Source organism: Cornus florida, unplaced genomic scaffold, assembly GCF_030987335.1.
Source record: "Cornus florida cultivar Cherokee Brave unplaced genomic scaffold, ASM3098733v1 CherokeeBrave_3.0.0_Hap2_Chr09, whole genome shotgun sequence".
Taxonomy (NCBI): Eukaryota; Viridiplantae; Streptophyta; class Magnoliopsida; order Cornales; family Cornaceae; genus Cornus; species Cornus florida.
Genome location: NW_026775579.1, coordinates 49,329,076 through 49,349,168, shown reverse-complemented (window position 1 = coordinate 49,349,168; position 20,093 = coordinate 49,329,076). Strand labels below are relative to the sequence as shown.

Genomic DNA, 20,093 nt, shown 5'->3' with positions numbered 1-20,093 from the left:
GTGGTCTCCGGTGCTACACAAGGTGCTACTGGGTAATAAAATCCGATGCTGATGTGATTATCTTGTCAGATACAATGAAAGAGGAAGTGAGTGGTATTATGCTCTGTGGTTTTAAAATTGTTGATGATTCATTGTTGTGTTTTCCCGGACAATTATAACTCCCATTTGTGTTTAGATGCTTGTTTCTCCAGAGAATGTTGTGGAAAGCACTGAGGTAGCATGTGGTGTGGGTGCGGAGGAGTATGAGGTAGCATCTGGTACGGGTGCGGGTGCGGATACGGAGGAGTATGAGGTAGCATCTGATGTGTACGAGTATAAGCTTAAAGATCTGGTTCAGTTGGAGTAAGTACATTATGGCATTTCCTTTCCTTTCCTTTCCTTTCCTTTCTTTGCAGTCAAGTTAACTGCGTGAATTTTTTGCAGTAAAAGGAAAGGCTTCGGTGTTATTATAGAACTGGGAACAGAAGAGATTGGGATGACTGATTTAATTCCAAATTCAAATATAATTATATTTTTCTTGCTGAAATGTTTTATAATTTTTTTTTTTTTAAAAGGTTCTTAAGGGTCTGAAAGAAACACAAGTAATTGTGCGTACCAGATTAACTGAGATCAAGTGCAAACTCAAAAGCAAAACAGCATTTGATAATTCCAAGAAAAAAAAATTTTGTGAACAATGTTGTTAGGATTCTTGATGGTCCTTGCAAGGTGAGAACCTCATATCTTTGTTGTGTCTATTAATATTAGGTATTCGATAGTAGTCTTCAACGCTATTTCTGTCATATACAGGGCCAACAAGGTTCAGTTGAACATATTTACAAAGGAATTTTGTTCATAAACAATCGGTACCATCATGAAAATGCTGGTATTGTATGTGCTGGGTCTCAGCCCTGTGAATTTGTTCGTGGATCATGTGTATGTGCTTCATATTTTGTAATATTTTGTATTTGCTACAGTGATTCTACAAATTTTTATACAAGCTGACCCTTGTGTCACCACTTCTGCAGGGTGGGGATTCAGGGGCTTCAACTACTCAACATCGTGCTGCTGAATCTCCAAGGGTTTTGTCTGGAGGCGGGCCTCCCTCAGGTTGCTTATTTTTAGAATTTAATGATTTCAAATCTTAGTTTACTCGTCTTCTTGTAGTTATAGTCAGGCATTATATTTCATAATCTGTAGAGGAAGCTACAGTAGGAAGAGCTTAGTTTGATCCATCTGTAGGTGAATCTTAAGAAAGTTTGGTATGTGAAGAGGCAGTGAGGTGCCCTAAGGAGGGACGCGTGTTCTTGGTTTGGAGATTGTATTGGCTCTCTTTGCCTGTCTGCCCGTCTCCATTTTTTGAATGAATGACTCCCGATTTGTATTGTAATTTACCACATCCTTAAGGACAGGTTGTGATGGAGAGAATGCCATTCTAAAAGAAAGGCATGTGCCTAAGTTCCTCCGGCCTATCCCTTAACCTAGGGAAGACCCTTATCGCGTCTGTCACTTTTTCTATTACTGAAATGAAATGGTCTAGCAGTCCGGCTTGTAACAAGGTTTCAGTTGATAACGAATTGCTTTCTCCTTTTTCTTCAGTTAGGCCCTATGCCCCTTCCGGCATTACCACCCCACCTTTTCCTTCCCCCCTAGTTGGTTTAATTACACACACAATTGCTGAAAGTGGATGATTGGTGGTGATTACAGGTACCTAATGGCTTTGGAATTGGGTTACGGTTGGTAAAGCTGATGATACTACTATACATAGCCGCCCGAGCCCGAGCCCGAGCCCGAGCCCGATCAGTGTTTTTTTTTTTTTTTTTGCCAAAACTCTTTTTTACTTTTTGGAATTTGGTAGCAACTCTGTAACAGTGCCATAAGGCCATGTTTGGCAGCATGTAATCTTCATTAACACAATACAATATAGAATAATGTCGTATTTTTGTTTCTCATAATTAGCGTAGTTGATATTTGTTCTCCACAATTGTAAATAAGTATATATACTTCTATTGGGAGAAGAATAAGATCATTACAAAAATATTAAACCCTGAAATTCTTCTTGGTATCTGATCAGGTTTAAACACTGTAATCCAACAACAATTCTGAATTTTCACATTGAGTTTGAGGGACTGTTAGATTACAAGTTTATCCCTTTACTTACCACATAAGTTTATATACTATAAAATACCATATATGATTACATCTAATATATTATCTATAGGCCTATTTGTTCATCACTCATCTACCAGTGTTGAAAATAGGCTTAAACCACGGCGAAGAGTTATTGAGGCTTTGGAAAGGAGGAATTTGCTTCTAAAAAAGCCTAGTTTGACAGACTTGATTTATCATAATGTAATTGTTCTCCTTTTCTTTTGATTCTCAGTATCACAGCAATAATCACTCTGAATAAATTACTAAGCATTACTCAGTTGTGGAGATCATATTGCATTACTCATCTTGTTAGACTTTTATGTCATCTATATGAAACTTGTACAAGTTTACAAAGAATGTATTACATTATGTCAAGACCAATGCACTTCAAAAGGCTAGGTTATAGTAAGGTAATATAAATTGAAATCTGAAACAAATAAAGGTGTACAAGGTTACAAAGACTATACATAGAATGCATTACATTATGTCAAGTCCAATGCACTTCAAAAAGCTAGCTTATGTAGTAAGGTAAATAAAAATTGAAATCTCAACAAATAAAGTTGTACAATGTTACATAGAAGGTAAAGTCCAAGTTATACAAGGCAAAGAAGGGCGCCAAGGTGGTTGGAAGTATGGAATTAGGCCTTCGTTTGGCAAGGCAGTTCCATGATACTCAACTGCTTCCAATCTTCTAGTCTCAAAATCATAGCAAAACACCAGTCTTCCCTGCTTAAGATACACAAGTTTCGCATCGCGAGGATGAAAAACCATCAAGCGACAACAATTACCGATGCCCAACTTCTTCAGACTCACTTCTTCCTTCAACACCCATTCACTACTTGGTATGATGTGAGATAAGCTATAACTAGAAAGCTTCTTCTTGAGCTCCAACACTTTGATCATCGATTTTTCTTTTACGTTTATGGCAAACCGAAGAAGACAACCATCCCGTGACGACGCCTGTCCCAAGACATATTCCACAGAGAATCCCCTTCTCTTTTTGAGACAAGGAGGAGGCAACTCTATCAGCCAGAGACGATTTTCCCCCATGTTGGGATCATAAGCAGCCAAATAACCACTACTGACTTTCCAGTACAAGATCCCACCTACTGAATGACATTCGCAGGACTCGTCAAGATCATCTGAAAATTCAGATGGAGAAGTGATAAATGATTCGCTCCATTCGCCTGTCCGAGAAGAGAAAGTTTCTAAATGTAATCCGTCATATGTGGCTCCCACTCTCTTTTCTATAATAGCTAGAGTTACTTTGAAATGCACTACACCATCACCATCTTTGCTGCTACATTCCTCACAAGAGAAAGCCTGTGAGGATGGAGCATGTCTTGGTTCAGGAAGAGTTAACCATTGGTTTGTAACCGGATTACAGACGTAGAATTTCAAGACCATGTTGCCTTTTGAACGCCATAGTATTAGGCCTTCAGGAGAAACACTTCCTAGTAAATAGTCTTCACACAAATCCAAACTTGTAAATTTCTTTTCCTTACAATTTTGTAGGAATGAAAATTTAAATTTAATTTCTGCAGAACAAGAAACCCGAAAGAATCCCAACAATGGGAGAAGAGAATTCTTTCTTTGAGAAAGGTAATTGCTGCAGAAAAGAGGATGAGAGATCAAACTGTTCCATTTCTTCGATACACACTTAAACTTGCAGACGGCATCCAGAGGCAATCGAATCAAAATCTCATTTACAAGTTCATCGCAGTGTGACACAGCTTCCACACTGCTAAACCTTCTGCGGCACCTCTTCATTATCCTGGAAATTAAGGAGAGAGATACAAAAGGAGATCAATAAACAATTTATGAAATAGAAATTAAATCAAACACACAAAAAGAGAGATAATGTGACAGACAGAAAAATTCTGTATAAAAACAACATAAAGTACTTCTGACAAGAGGTAGAAAAACTAAAAAAAAAAAAATATTGGTATTCATCAACAAAAGGAGATTAATAAACAAAGAAAAATAAATTAAAATCAAACACCCAAAAAGAAAGATAATGTGTCTACATAAAAATTCTGAATAAAAATAACAAAAGAAAGTAATTGTAACAAATAGAAAAACTAAAAAAGTTTTACCAAAACCAAAACCAAAAAACAACTCTACTCTACTCTACTCTGACAGATAAGAAAGAAAAAATAAAACCTCAAAAAGAACACATTTTTACCCATTAATTGTATACCTAATCAGCAGGATTCATCAACAAAAGGAGATTAATAAACAAAGAAGAAGAAACAAAATAAAAGATAATGTGACTGACATAAAAATTCTGAATAAAAATAAAATGAAGTAATTGCAACAAATATAACAAGTAAAAAAGTTTCATTACTAACAAAACTGAAAATTCTGAACTTTTACCAGAATCATAAAAAACCAACCGACTCTGATTTGCACAAGCATCAGCTCAACCCCAACACAAAACAAAAAAGAAAGAGAAAAAAAAAAAAAAATCAAAAAGAACAAATTTTTACCCATAAATTGCCAACACACACAAGAAGAAAGATAATGTGACATTCTGAATAAAAATATAAATATACAGTAACAAATTGGAAAACTAAGAAAGTTTCTTTCTAAACTCAAAATTCTGAACTTTCACCTTAACCAAAACACAACAAAACTCTATTCTTAATTATTTATCCTTAATTTTAGCTTCGAGAAGATGGAAAAAATAAAATATTTTTATCCATAAATTGCAGAACCAATCGGCACGATTCATCAACAAATTGAATTTAAACCACAAAACCCAAAACAAAATCATCCAAATTTAAAACGAAAATAAATAAATAAATAAAAATAATCAGATAAGCGTGAAATTGGATCTTTCACCCAAACAGATCGAAATTATGATTAATTACCTGAACAAAGCAATAATAATAATTGTAACAAAAAGAAAAACTAAGAAAAAAAAAAACAAATGGAAAAACTAAAAAAGTTTCATTCTAAACTCAAAATTCTGAACTTTCACCACAACCAAAGCACAATAGAACTCTATTCTTGAAGAAGGAAAAAAGAAAATATTTTTACCCATAAACTGCATACCCAATCGGCACGATTCATTAACAAATGGAATTTAAACCAAAACCCAATACAGAATGATAAGAATTTAAAACGAAGGAAAACATGAAATAATAGTGAAATTGGATCCCCAAACAGATCGAAATTAAGATTAATTACCTGATGTTGAAGAAGCCGATCTGAGAACTGTGTTGGCTTCTGGATTAAGAGAGAACTGTGGATTGGCTTCTGGATTGATTTGGTGTTCAATGGGTAGAGACGAGGAGGCGGCCGCGGCGTCGGCTTTTTGAGAGAAAAAAAATACTTTGGAATTTCTTTATGCGGCCATTTTAAATAGGGATAATTTCACTTACCTCCCCTCAAGTTAGGCCTAATTACAAGCAGTACCCTTAACGTTTCAAATATTACACCGACCTCCCTCCAGATTAGCTCCGTCATAACAGTCTGCCCCTCCCGTTAGTAGTCAACGCCGTCTTTTGATGATGTCAGCCTCTTCTCAATGTGAAATATCATATTTGTCCTTAAAAAGGTTGCAAAGACATTTACACCCTCACTTTTCATTTAAAACTCTTAAATGCCCTCAATATACCGACAAAAAGACCTATTATGTCTATATATATATATATATATATAGAGATATACTAAATCATCTCCTCTGTATGAGTCTCTCTGAACTACCATGTCTATATATAGAATTTCTCTCTAAAATTCTATATCCAAGATCTCTCTAATGTCATATGTTTGTCTATTTTATTAACAAATACCAAAAAGTAAACAATAAATTTCAAGAAAACCCATATTAAACTTTTTTTTTTTAGGTAATTACCATATTAAACATTTTGTCAAAGGGAAGGCCATATATAGGAGTTTCTGATAACAAAAAAAAAAAAGGAAACGAAGAAACCCAATTTGGGTCTCTACTTGGGTCACTGAAGACGGGGAAGATTTCTCAAAGACGGAGAGGAATTTCCAGGCCGTCGTTGCTGGGGTTAGGCGGTGGCGATCTTGGCGGTGATGAGGGCCTCCGGGTGCGGACCAGGTGAAGGGGAAGAAGAGGAAACCGAGGACGGCGAAGAGAGGGCCAGCGGGTTGGACCATATGTTCTTCGCCAGAGAGGTGGGAAAGAGAAAGGGAAAGAGAAACAAGTGAAAGGAGAGATCCAGTGGCCTGGTTTGCTTCGTAATTTTTTTTTCTGTGCTTTGTTCTCGAAACCCCAGTCCTTGCTTGCTTCTTTCTTTCTATCCATATGTCTTCCTTCCAAAACTACTTTACCTATGGGATTATTCAGCTCACTTTGGCCAATTGAACCCACATGCATCCAGAAGATCCAACTCTAAACCCAGAAACCATCCCTTATTCTTTGATTGATCATCTGTTCCATAAAGGTAGCATGAGGTTGTTTGATTGTTTTGTTTTTGTTTCCTAGGAAAAAAAAAAAAAAAAATCTAAGCTCAAGGGTACAAATGGTCATTTGTTAAAATAATTTGATAATATTTTATAATAATAGAGGGTATATTAGTACTTTCACTTGAATTTCTACCGGAATCTAACGCCGGCCACATTGAAGGGTGGTGGGTGTAATATTTGAAACGTTAAGGGTATTGGCTGTAATTAGGCCTAACCTCAGGGGAGGTAAGTGAAATTATCCCTTTTAAATATCTATAAGCTATTTAAAAATCCTAATAGTGGTAGGAAAAGAATTTCCTAGTGACATAATTTCCGGAAATATATATATATACCAACATATGATATATATATATATATATATAGATATATATATTTCTACGGTACCATATTATGCATATATCATTAGAGAACGGGTTTAAGACACTGTCATTGTCATGATAAGATCATGAATGCACAATCCCTTTCCTGTATTTCAATTACTTCTTGGTGATGATCCAAGATGATCCAAAACGTAATTAAAACAATCCCTTTCAGCAATTTGGTTACCAAATTTGTGACGGATAATGTGGAGTTAGAAAGATATTATATATTAAGATTTAAAATGGCGCGGGGGTATATATTTATTATGAATTCTCTATATGCGTTACTGTTTTTATCATTATAATAAAATTCCTACAACATTTGGATTTAGTCCTGATTTTTGGATGAATTAAGTAAAATTAATGTTTTCTTATTGTGTGTTTGATCTTTTTTTCATTTTTTCAAAAGGAAATGGAACTAATTAATGTAGGTCCATCCAATATTCATATTTCCTTATACATACTTCTCCTGTCTCAAAATAGTTGTCTGATTTGGAAATTATGACTCAAAGTGAGTATTTTGGAAGAGAGGGAGTATTACAATAAGTGAAATTCAAATTATTTTTTTCTTTTTTTGTCTATGTCAAAATTAATGTTACATCTGGTAAGAAAGAAGAAATAAATTTTTTTCGTTTGGTAGATAGATAAGGAGAGAAAATAAAAGAGGGCTAATGAGTTATCCTTTCTCCTTTTCACAAATTTTCATCCCTCCAAATTTGGTGGGAAGATGTAAAGAAAAAAAATGCAAAGCTATTATTAAAAATTTTAAATTATAAGACTTTCTTTATAATTATTATTTTCTCACCTTCTGTCTTAACCAACAAAATAAGTCTTTAATTAACCCCGAGGGAGGGTGGGTGGGTGGTTATGTAAAATGTCTTATTTATCTCTTATTCTCTACCTTTCATCCAATTTTCTCCCTTCCTACCAAACGGTCAAGTAAAAATGCCAACCTAAAAACTTCAACCGATGGCTCTTTCCATGTCTATCTAATACCTTATTTTCACTAAAAGGTGAGTTACAGTGGGGGCAGAGTGAACGCTAATGGCCAGATGGAGTCTCACGAAGAACTCGATCAAGAGTTTATGTACAAGGTCTGGTGTTGGAAATTTTTAGTGTCGTAATATACATTGATATAATGAATCTCTTCTTTGTTCTCATCTAATGTTGTGTGAATCACATAAATCTAGTCTCTATTGTGTGATTGCTTTATTCCTTATTTGTTGTTATGCTTTTGTTTCAATTCTTTGTCCTAGGTGATATCAATGAACTCATCTATGCAAAAGTGAGGTTGAAGAAAAAGAAGAAAACAACAATTTCTCCCATGAATGTCTCAATTGACATTAGGTAAATTAAGCTCCATTTTGTTATCTAAAACGTTTTACCTAAGATTTCAAATTTTGCATGCTGTATACTTCTATTTTTCACCAAAATTTTGTAGAATATAATCTTGCATGTGATCAAGCACCTAAAACTATTGAAACCTTTCCCACAAAACGCATTAGAATAGTAATAATAATGTTGGGCACATCGGAAGCTCTGATAGCACTTGTTGGGTACAAGTGAATTTTTGATACTAATCTGTTGGGCAACAGCGACCCAAACAAATATACACACAATGACGACAAATCCTAATAACAGAAAGATATGAATAAAGATGAAAAATAACACACCACAAGACAAGATTTATACATAGTTTACGTTCATAGGCGATGATGATCTGTATCACTATATAGAAGAAGATTACAAATTGAAGAACGTAGGTTTGATGATCTGTATCACTATATAGAAGAATAATACAAATTGAAGAATGTTTTGGTTCTTCTAGACGATAATCTCTCTTCTCATAATCAAACGTTTTACCCAACGCCCTCAAGAAAAAACTCTCATAAAGAAGAAAACCCATCTAAAGACAAACTTCAAATATCTCTCTTGAAAATTATACACACAAAAGGATTACTTCACACAAAAAATCAATATAACTTATTCTGGCTCTACCCTCTCTTGATCAAAATATCTCTTTGGGATCTCTGAAGAATCTCACTAGGATCTACCTTGGATCACTGTATGATCTCCCCATAGGATCAAACCGGGATCTACCTCTTTTGCTACGTGTTATGCCTAATTTATAGCCCAAAACTACCGTCTTTAGATATCTTACTTGTCGCTGGTACAAAACAATTCATTCCTTATCAATTACTTTCTTAAAGTTTGCTTATTTTCTCATCAAACCCTTAGCATGAGCATTAAGCCATCCACACCGCCATACAATTGACCACCACAATTGTATCATTTGACCAATAAAATTATGCCAAAATCCCAACAAATAATAATAATAATAACCGAAAGATTCCATCTTCTCTCTCTCAATCTCATATTCTCATGTCCTTTTATCTCTCCCATCCAACCTCCATTGATCTCCCTATTTATCAATTCTTTCAATTTCTTTTTGTTCTTCCTTAACACCACCACTCTTTCTTCTCTCCACCCCTTCATATATATCACCACTTCTTGTTCAATTCTTCCCTACGATATAGTAGTAATTAAATTAGGGAGTATTGAATTTCTTTTTCATGAACCATAGGGTTAATAACAATGGTAGGTTGCAATAATTAATTAATTAAGTAAATTCATTTGGTTTTAGGGTGATATTTATTGGTCTATTAGGCTTACTTCTAAGTTCTAACATCAGAGGAGTGTAGAGTTCTTTATCTCCTTCGCTTGACCTAGATCATAGGTCACCATGAAAGGAACAAAAACAACTAAATTCAAACAGAAATTAAGAAAGCTTCTGTTAGTTACTTGTACATGAACTTGTGTCCACAAATTCACCAAAGAAAAGAAGAAAAAAAATAAAAAAGAAGTTGCGTCCACAAGTTTAGTGGCTGCTATACATGACTTTGGAAGGAGTCACCAGGATTGTTCTGCGCCCCCAAACCTTCTTTATCTCTATCATATGTTGGGAGTCATAAATGTTGAGGGTATCTATATGTGGCTAAACCTTTGCTAAGTCACACTATGCAAACTTAGGTGCTTGCATTTTCTAGTAGTATCTATCTGTATATATTTATTGATATGTATATTTATTAATACTAGGAAAAGGCACGTGCGATGCAAATGATGAATGTTTTGTAACTTATCGAATTTTTCTTTTCATATATTTTTTAATTATTTTATAGAAATTATTTTATTTTATTTAAATATATCCATCTAATTAAATTTTCTTTTATTAAAAACTCATAATAAATAAATAAATGAGATTATATGTGATAGAGTTCTCTTTTTATATTAAAAAATAAATACTAAAATGTTGAAACTCTTTACACTTTTATATTTTATTTATATGTATTCTTATATTATTATATATTTTCTTTAAATATATCATTGTCTAATATGATAGAGTTTTATAGAATATAAATAAGGTAATTTGTGGTAGAGTTTTATAAAATAATTTGTCATAGAGTTTTATAGAAAATAAAATAGGTAATTTGTGGTAAAGTTTTATAGAAATTATTTTATTTTCTTTAAGTATATAATTATCCTTGTATAATTAGATTTCCTTTTATTAAAAAACTCATAATAAATAAATAAATACAGGTTATATGTGATAGAGTTTTAAAGAAAATAAAATTGGTAATTTGTGGTAGAGTTTTATAGAAATTATTTTATTTTCTGTAAATATATTCATAATAAATAAATAAATGTATTTTTGTCTAATTAGATTTTATTTTATTAAAAAACACATAATAAATATATAATGTGATAGAGTTTTATAGAAAATAAAACCGCTAATTTGTTGTAGATTTTATAGAAATCATTTTATTTTCTTTAAATATATTCTTGTTTAATTATATTTTCTTTTATTAAAAAAACAAATATTAAATAGATAAATAGGTAATATGTGTTAGATTTTATAGAAAATATTTTAAAAACTCTTTTTATATCAATTAATAAATATTTTTTTATATTAATAATTCTTGTATAATTAGATTACCTTTTATTAATAAAACTCATAATAAAAGATAATTTGTGGTAGGGTTTTAGAAAAATTATTTTATTTTTTATATTAATAATTCTTGTCTAATTAGATTTTCTTTTATTAAAACTCATAATAAATAGATAAATAAGTAATTTGTGTTAGAGTTTTATACAGAAACTGTTTTTAAATCATTTAATAAATATATTTTCTATATTAATAATTCTTGTCTAATTAGATTTCCTTATATTAAAAAACTCATAATAAATAAATAAATAGGTAATTTATGTTAAAGTATTATAGAAACTATTTTAAAACCTCTTTTTTATATCAATTAATAAATATTTATTATATTAATAATACTTGTATGATTAGATTTCTCTTTATGAAAAAAAAAACTCATAATAAATAGGTAAATAGGTATTTGTGTTAGAGTTTTATAGAAACTTTTTAAATATATATTTATCTAATGTGATAGAGTTTTATTGAAAAAAAAAAATTTTAATTTGTGGTAGAGTTTTATAGAAATTATTTTATTTTCTTTAAATATATCATTGTCTAATTAGATTTTCTTTTATTAAAAAACTCATAATAAAAGTTAATTTGTGATAGAGTTTTAGAAAAATTATTTATTTTATATATTAATAATTATTGTCTAATTAGATTTTCTTTTATTAAAAAACTCAAAATAATAAATAGATAAATCGGTAATTTGTGTTAGAGTTTTTTAGAAACTCTTTAAATATATCCTTGTTTAATATGATAGAGTTTTATTAAAAATAAAATGAGTAATTTGTGGTAGAGTTTTAAAGAAATTATTTTATTTTCTTTCAATGCATCCTTGTCTAATTAGATTTCCTTTTATTAAAAAGCTCATAATAAAAGATAATTTGTGGTAGAATTTTAGAGAAATTATTTAATTTGTGGTAGAGTTTTAGAAAAATTGTTTAATTTTATATATCAATTAATAAATATTTTTATATTAATAATTTCTATCTAATTAGATTTTCTTTTATTAAAAAACTCAAAATAATAAATAGATAAATCGGTAATTTGTGTTAGAGTTTTATAGAAACTCTTTAAATATATCCTTGTCTAATGTGATAGGGTTTTATTGAAAATAAAATGAGTAATTTGTGGTAGAGTTTTAAAGAAATTATTTTATTTTCTTTAAATACATCCTTGTCTAATTAGATTTTATTTTATTAAAAAGCTCATAATAAAAGATAATTTGTGGTAGAGTTTTTAGAGAAATTATTTTATTTTCTATATCAATTAATAAATATTTTTTATATTAATAATTCTTGTCTAATTAGATTTTCTTTATTTAAAAACTCATAATAAATAGATAAATAGATAATTTGTGTTAGAATTTTATAGAAACTCTTTAAATATTTCCTTATCTGATGTGATAGAGTTTTATCGAAATTATTTTATTTTCTTTAAATATATCTTGTCTAATTAAATTTCCTTTTATTAAAAAACTTATAATAAAAGGTAATTTGGGGTAGAGTTTTCGATAAATTATTTTATTTTAATTAGTAACTTATAGGATTTATTTTAATTAATTTAAATTGGTAATTTATTTAATGATATCTATAAATGATTTGAAAGATTGAATTTCAATAAGACGATTACCTATTTAATTTTAATTGGTAATTTAGCATAATATTACTTATTTTAATTGGTAACTTATAATATTAATTTTATTTGGTAACTTATAATAAAATTAAGTATTAAAAATTTTAGGAGTTGAATATTAAGTGTTAATAATGAGAATTTTTTATACTTATTTGAATTTTAAGTGTTTAATGTCTGTGAAAAGTAAGCCCACTTTGTTAAAATTTAAAGTGCAACAACTTCTTTTAAATGCTATCTAATTTTTTTATTTTTATTTTTTGTTGGAATGTATATCTAAATTTTGTTATCAACACACTTACATTTAATTTACTTAGAAATAAAAGTTAAATTGAATTATCAACAACTTATTCTACTCTCATTAATTATTATATCCCACTATCAATAAAGAGTTTAAACAATTACCTATTGGGAAGTTACTAAATTCTAAACTTGAAATTTAGACGGCCCAAAATGTGACAACAATTTCATAAATAGTGGACTTTCTTTTGGATATCCAATATTTGGATGTAAAAAATTTCATCTCTTGAAAATTTTGGATGCCGTTTGCGGCAAATCGGAGAGCACGGCGAGATCTACACGTGGCTGTAAAAAATTTCTTGTTTGGCCAACTTTAGGGATTTTGAAATTAGGGCACAAAATTTGGGAGTTTTCTCCTCCTTTGAGGTAGGCGTGTTTAATTCATGCAATCTTGTTCTTTTGTGAATTTTCTAGTATGTGTTGTGATCTAGCATGCCTATTTTGTGGAAACTCTTGTAAAAATTGTTTAAGTGTTGTATGTGAGATTGTAAAAGTAAAAGTTAATTGATGAATTATGATGATGCATGCTTAACATGAAATTAATTCCATATTTTATATGCTTAACATGTTAAATTATGGTTGAATGAAAGCATGCCATGTTTTATTGGAATTATTTGTAAAGCATGCTATGTAGTATAATTTTGTTGAACTTGTGTAAAATGATAATTGTTGGCATGATGCATCCATGCACCTTATTGGGAAGAAATGGGAATGATGTTTTGAGAAAAATGAAACGGGGATTTCGGGAAGAAGTTTTCGAATATGGTTTTATGAAAAACCCGGTCGCCTAGGGGTTACCGAAGGGCCATGGTGTTAGTGAGGCCTAGAGGGGACTAGTAAAATTCTTCTTAGTGCGGTTGAGCTATCTGGTTCCCAAATGACGCCACGGGATTACCATGGGTCAAGGACAGTAGCCAATCCTCCTCTCGTGTCGCCATGGGGTCACCGTGGGACGGGTTTCACTAACGGTTTGGAAATGATGACGGTTATGGTTTTGAAAAAAAAAATGGGGAGGGACATAGCACGACATGAAATTTCATTTCATGGCATCTTCTTTCATGTCTTGAGTTATTGGTGTGATTGTGTAATTATTTTCCCGGCATAGTATGATCCTTATTGTTGGCCTAAGAATTTTTATCTAAAGGTTTTGATGATTACAAACCATTAATGATGTTTATGTACTAATATTTTCATTGAGTTATATATAGTTCATATCTTATATGATGAGCTAGATGAGCCATTTCAAGCATTCAAGTACTCAAGCTATGGACTCAATGAAGCCTCAAAGATTGCAAGAAATCAAAGAAAGACTCAAACTTCAAAGATCAATCAAACAATTTCAAGAAAGAAAGCAAGTCTTCATCAAGCTCAAAAAATCATGGTCAGGAAATAGAGAAAAATGGTAGATAGGATGGTGAGAGCTTTAGATTTAAATGTTAAAGCATATTTGAATATCTTCTGAGCTCAAGTTTTTAGGTTCATGCATATTTTCTCTAAAAATCAGTTTTTAGAAGGCCTAAAATCTTTCCATAAACTTTACTTATGCATGCTCTCATAATAGGAAGTGCACAGAACAAAATGTGTTTCATTCTTAGTCTTACACAAGGATTGGAGCTGCCTCCCAAATATAGGAGCCTGCTCTTTGCACTCCAGTAGCCAAATTGTGTGTCGTAGAATGCATTTTGTGAATTGGAGCCGCCTCCCAGTTATTTGAGCCGCCTCCCATTTATTGGAGCCTCCTCTAATTTTTTGTAGAGCCGGCTCTTCTAGATTATTTGAATCTTCAACGGCACTTTTCTGCATTTAAGACTTCCAACTACTTCTAACAGACATATTAAGCCTCGGTTGTCTATATAAAGAAGGCTCATTTTACTGAAGTAATATATAACTGGATAATACATTCAAGAGAGCATTCAAGAGCATTCAATAAGCTATTTTAAATTCTTCTCTGAGCTTTCACTTTCAACCATCACTATATTCTCTCATCCTAGAACTTGAGCTTCATTAATATTCTGATATTCTCTAGTTGTGAGCTTGCACTTGTATATCTATTGAGAGAGATTCTTGTATTTCATTTACAAACTTTGCTACAATCTTGTAAGGGTTGGTGTGACCCAAAAGAAGCCTAGGAGAAGGGTGTTCTCCTAGCAAGGAAAAGAAGCAAGGTCTTGCTTCAAATTTGAAGGTTTGCTCTCCACCATTAAGGAGAAGCTCTAGTGAATTTGGGAAGTCTCAAGGGGGATCTTGAGCCGAGGAGTAGGAGTTTCCGAACCTCGCTAAATCACCGAGTTCATTGTTTGCATCTTCCTATCTCTATCTCTTTTATACTTGTGCTTTATATTGCTTGAATTTTTCAATTTATTATTGCATAATAGTTGTTGTAAAACAAATTTCTTAAATTGCGAAAATTGGCCATTGACTCTATTCACCCCCCCTCTAGAGTCAATTAGTGGTTAACACTTATTCTTTTATTGTTATTTATGGTGTGGATTCACGGGGTTTCAAGATGTGTGCCTTAAGCACTACCTACTGAGCTTTATGCTCATCCTATTATTTAAATTTTTTTCAGGAAATGGGAATGAAGTGGCGGATGACGTTCCACCATAGGCCTAGTATGGATTAGATGATCAATTTTTTTTTTTTTTCTTGTATCTGGGTCGCACAATTTTTGTAAAACTTAACATAATGTATTTTGTACGAAGACTTATGAACTCTTATTATTATAATTATATCTATAGGCTGTAACTTTTATATAAGTTGTCTAAATGTTGTAAAGCATGGACATTTGATCTTAACCTTGTATTTTGAGACTGTAATTATGATATTTGAATTAAATGGTATATGGTTATCCCACCGTGGGATGAACTAAGTTAAGACATAATGAATGGAGGAAAGGGATGCTGGAATATAATATTTTGCATTGTGTGTTGGGACAGGTTGGATAAGTCTAGAAGACTCGAGTGAGGCTATTGCATATTTTTTTTATGCATCTAAGCAAGTTGTTGTAGGCCCTTTTTTAGCAGAGGTCATGCCGAATTTTTTTTAATTTTTATAATTAGTATCATTTTAGGGTCGTTATAAATGGTAAGATATTTCAGCTCCATATGCTTAACGCCATTAGAATGCTTATCGTTTTTAGTAAAGAAGACAGTTACGAAGTTATCACAATAAATTTTCAGCGGTCTATAAATTGAATCCATAACACCAAATCCCGAAATAAAGTTTCATAACCACAAACCATGATTTTTAGCCTCAAAGCATGCTACAAACTCAGCCTCCATAGTAGATGAAGCAATAATAGACTATTTTGCGGTTTTCCATTATATTGCCCCTCCAGCTAAAAGGAACAGATAACCAAAAGTGGATCTTCTACTATCCACACATCCAGCAAAATCTGAGTTTGAGTAACCAATAACCTTTAAATCACCAATCCTTCTAAATGTGAGCATATAATTCTTTGTTCCTTGTAAGTATATCATGACTTTCTTTACAGCTTTCCAGAGATACATTCATGGATTGCTTTGGTATCTGCCTAGCATTCCAACTGCAAAACCAATATCTGGACGAGTGCAAACCTGTGCATATATCAAGCTTCCTACAATAGATGCATAAAAAATATTTTGCATTTCTTTATATTCTAATTCATTCTCTGTGCATTGCATCAAACTAAATTTATCCCCTTTCTGTATTGGAACAATACTAGCTGAACAATGTTCTATACAAAATCTCTCTAGAATTCTCTCAATATATGTTTTTTAAGACAATCTTAACAATCCACGTGACCTGTCACGGAATATTTCTATTCCTATCACGTAGGATGCCGCACCCATATCTTTCATCTGGAAATTCTTAGAGAGATAATTTTTAGTTTCATGCAATAAACCAAGATCACTACTAGCAAGCAAAATATTATCAACATATAGAATCAGAAATATAAACTTACTCCCACTAAGCTTCAGGTATATACACCGATCAACAATATTTTCATTAAAACCAAAAGAAGTAATAGTATCATTAAACTTAATATATCATTGTCGGGAAGCTTATTTAAGTCCATATATTAACTTCTTAAGTTTACAGACCATGCGTTCTTTACCCTTTAATCTGAAGCCTTCAGGTTGATCCATATAGACTTCTTCTTCTAAACTCCCATTTAAGAAAGCTGTTTTCACATCCATTTGATGCAACTCTAAATCATAATGAGGTACAAACGCCATGATAATTTTAAAAGGAATCCTTCTTAGGTACAGGAAAGAAGGTTTCTTTATAATCAATGTGATGAACGCTGAAAAGTGTGCATTTAAACCCCTTAAGCTTAAGTATTCTAGGACCTTTATCTATCTTACATTCTCGTCTTAGACTAATTTTATATTATTGCCCTTTTCAGGCACTTATCCCAAAAATAAGTTAATTCAGCTAAATTAGAGCTTAAAAGAAGCAATCTCAAGTTGGATGGAAGAAAGAAGCAAAGTGGAAGCAAAGTGTGGAAAAATAGCATCTTCGATCGATCAGGAATATTTTCGATCGATCTCACATTGATCGATCTCACTTCACTTAGATGGATCCAAGCAATTGTCCTTATCCAAAAGATCTCACCATCTTTGATCGATCCAACCTTTCTCAGATCGATCGAAATTATTCGATCTTATCCACTCCTACCCCCTACCTACCACTCTTGTCTCTTTCCCAAAATATCCCAAAATATCTCATAGATTTGTCTTTATTCAAAAAGGCGCCGCCAAGGATGATCGATCTCTGCAACATTCGATGGATCTCACAAATGTTTGATCAATTTCAACACAGTTCAATCGATCGACCCTCCTCAAGTCTGAATTAAAACAGAGTCCAGCTCATTAAAAGTTAGCTCATGGTGCAATCATTGAGAGGTCCCTAGTGCATGAATCCAGACCATTGGGTGTGACACTAGAGCCTCCTATATAAGGATTTTGAGCCACTTTTATTAGAGATATACAATTCATATCATCACATCTCATATCTTGGAGAGGAGGCTAAAGATTAGAGGGAGCTTTACACATCTTTGGGACTTCTTCCATTCTTCTAGGGTTTTCATCAAAAAGGAGGTCACTCCTACCATGGAGAAGGCCCTTGAGGGTTGGATGACTACTTCAATAAGTGGCTAGACATCTACTTAGGGCTAGAGTAGCCCCTAAGTTTGCTTCCTAGACCTAGTGCTTTGTATATTTTTGGGGATTTACTTGTAATAAATGTTTTGATCTTAGATAATATGATATCTTGTGGTTTCTACTTGATGTGTATGGATTAATGCTTTCAATTGATCATCTATTTCTAATCATATGTCTATGTATGCTAGAATGGATGATTCATGTGCTTCTCTTTAGATTTAATGGAATTTATGCATGTCTATGTGTATGAATGAAGTTAATCTAGAGATAATCGAAACATAGTGCTTAATTGGACACTCCTGGAATTTATTTGATGGTTCACACTTGTTTCTTGATGGATTGTGCCACACCTTTAGCTTACTTAGTTTAATTTCCATGTCTTTAGTGTAGATGTAGTGTAGTTGCTTTAGATTCATAGATAGGTGGACAATCTATTCTTGTTCCTTGGTGTTCCATACTTATGAATACAAAGGGTGTATGTTTCTAGATAGTTGTGTATGCATAAATTGTGGTTTCATTGAAAGGATTTTGGTCTTATTTGATAGGTTGTGCTTTCAATTTGAATTGGCTAGACAATATATACTTATTTGCCATCCATGCTTAGTTTCACTTAATGTCACACACACTCACAAATTACAATTCAATTTCCCCATTGATATACAATTGCTAATGTTTAGTAAGTCAAGCTTAGTGGTGAGCTCTAGCACCCCAAGTCCTCTCCTCTATATCTTTTTCCCTACTTTCTAAATTGTTACTTTTACTTGCTTTAATTCCAATTGCATTATAGTTTAATCAACCAAACAATCCACTTTTGATCACTCGACCTACTAATCCAACTTTGTTTCCTTATCACGTTGCCTCTAATCCCTTGGGACGATCCTTACTCACCCTTGCTACGTTAGTAGTAGTAGTGGTAGTGGTTTTTATAAATTTAAACTTGACCCAGAAGGCTTTTCTTGAACTGCACATTCACTACATTATTTTGGCGTATACAAGCTACTACCGTCAAATTTTGGCGCCGCTACCGGGGATTGAGTTGGCAACGCCGTGTTTTGGAAACAAATAGGAATTAGTACTCTTTTGATCGTGTCTTTATTTATTTTATTTTATTTTTAGTTACTTATTGTGTTCGTTCTTATTTGGCTAGGTGAATTGAGCAAGGAAGTTGAGTAAAGGAGAATTGAAAAGTAAGGAGCTAAGCTAAGCATAAAAAGGGCTAAAATCTAAAAAAATTGCAAAACATAGCAAAGCTTGAAAATTTAAAATATATTGAAGTTGGTTAAAGACCCTTTGTGAGATCTTTCTAACTCAATCTCTAGTTAAATCGTTGGCCCGCGTAGAGGCATGTTTTTACATTCTTAGATAGATCGTGAGCCCGCGTGGAGGCAATTTACTTTTTCTTTGCATATTGTTCGAGCATGGGAGTATGGGATCATTATATGTGGAGAATGTTTGTTGATTGATTTGTTGTGGGGGCAAAGTGATAGTTATTTGCTTGTTATTTGTTTTTCTAGTGCATGCATGGTCGTAGGTCATTGAATCCTACTTTTGTCCCTCCTAATTTGCATCTTGAATCGGTTGTTCATAATCCTTGGGGAAGAGGTAGGTCTCATCACTCCATTTCACCAATGGAGGATTTGAATAACGATCATGTGGAGGACCTTAGTCAAATAGACCAACAAGGCATTCTCCACCCTAATGTGCATCATGATAACATCCAAGTACCATTAGGCATGCCTAGACCATTCATCCCACCACAATAACAAGGCTCAATTCCATTGGGAATGCCTCGGCCAATTTTTGTTCCACAACCTCCCACGGTTCAATCTAATCAAGGTGTTCGTTTAGCACCACCAATTGTGAATCCTCCTCTTGCTTTAAGAGACCATTATGTGCCTAATGAATATAATGCACCACTTGCATTCAATTGCCCCCATTTAGAGCACATCATTATGAGATTAAACCACAAACTATTCAAATGCTCCCAAACTATCATAGACTTCCAAGTGAAGAACCTTACAAGCATTTGGATGAGTTTCTTAAAGTGTGTTCTACCATGAAATACACGGACATACCGAAAGAGGTTTTAAGACTTAAACTTTTTCCTTT

The 20,093-nt window shown here is 32.5% G+C and overlaps 2 protein-coding genes across 2 annotated transcripts; one reads left to right on the top strand and one right to left on the bottom strand.

Moving 5' to 3' along the window:
* The first annotated feature begins 74 nt into the window (after positions 1–74).
* LOC132272586 (uncharacterized) lies at positions 75–2,029 on the top strand. Its single transcript, XM_059773706.1, has 4 exons — positions 75–86; positions 176–342; positions 1,005–1,086; positions 1,684–2,029. The coding sequence occupies exons 1-4, from the start codon at positions 75–77 to the stop codon at positions 1,843–1,845; spliced, it is 423 nt and encodes a 140-aa protein (XP_059629689.1). The 3' UTR covers positions 1,846–2,029.
* Positions 2,030–2,629: 600 nt separating this feature from the next.
* LOC132273856 (F-box protein At5g03970-like) lies at positions 2,630–5,467 on the bottom strand. Its single transcript, XM_059774941.1, has 2 exons — positions 5,320–5,467; positions 2,630–3,901 (listed from the first exon to the last, which is right to left on the bottom strand). The coding sequence occupies exon 2, from the start codon at positions 3,895–3,897 to the stop codon at positions 2,698–2,700; it is 1,200 nt and encodes a 399-aa protein (XP_059630924.1). The 5' UTR covers positions 3,898–3,901; positions 5,320–5,467; the 3' UTR covers positions 2,630–2,697.
* Positions 5,468–20,093: the final 14,626 nt, after the last annotated feature.

Coding starts and splice junctions, on each gene's coding strand:
- LOC132272586 (XM_059773706.1), top strand. Junction 343..1,004: donor AAAGATCTGGTTCAGTTGGA/GTAAGTACATTA, acceptor CCACTTCTGCAG/GGTGGGGATTCAGGGGCTTC. Junction 1,087..1,683: donor TGGAGGCGGGCCTCCCTCAG/GTTGCTTATTTT, acceptor TGGTGATTACAG/GTACCTAATGGCTTTGGAAT.
- LOC132273856 (XM_059774941.1), bottom strand. CDS start 3,897: ATGAAGAGGTGCCGCAGAAGGTTTAGCAGTGTGGAAGCTGTGTCACAC.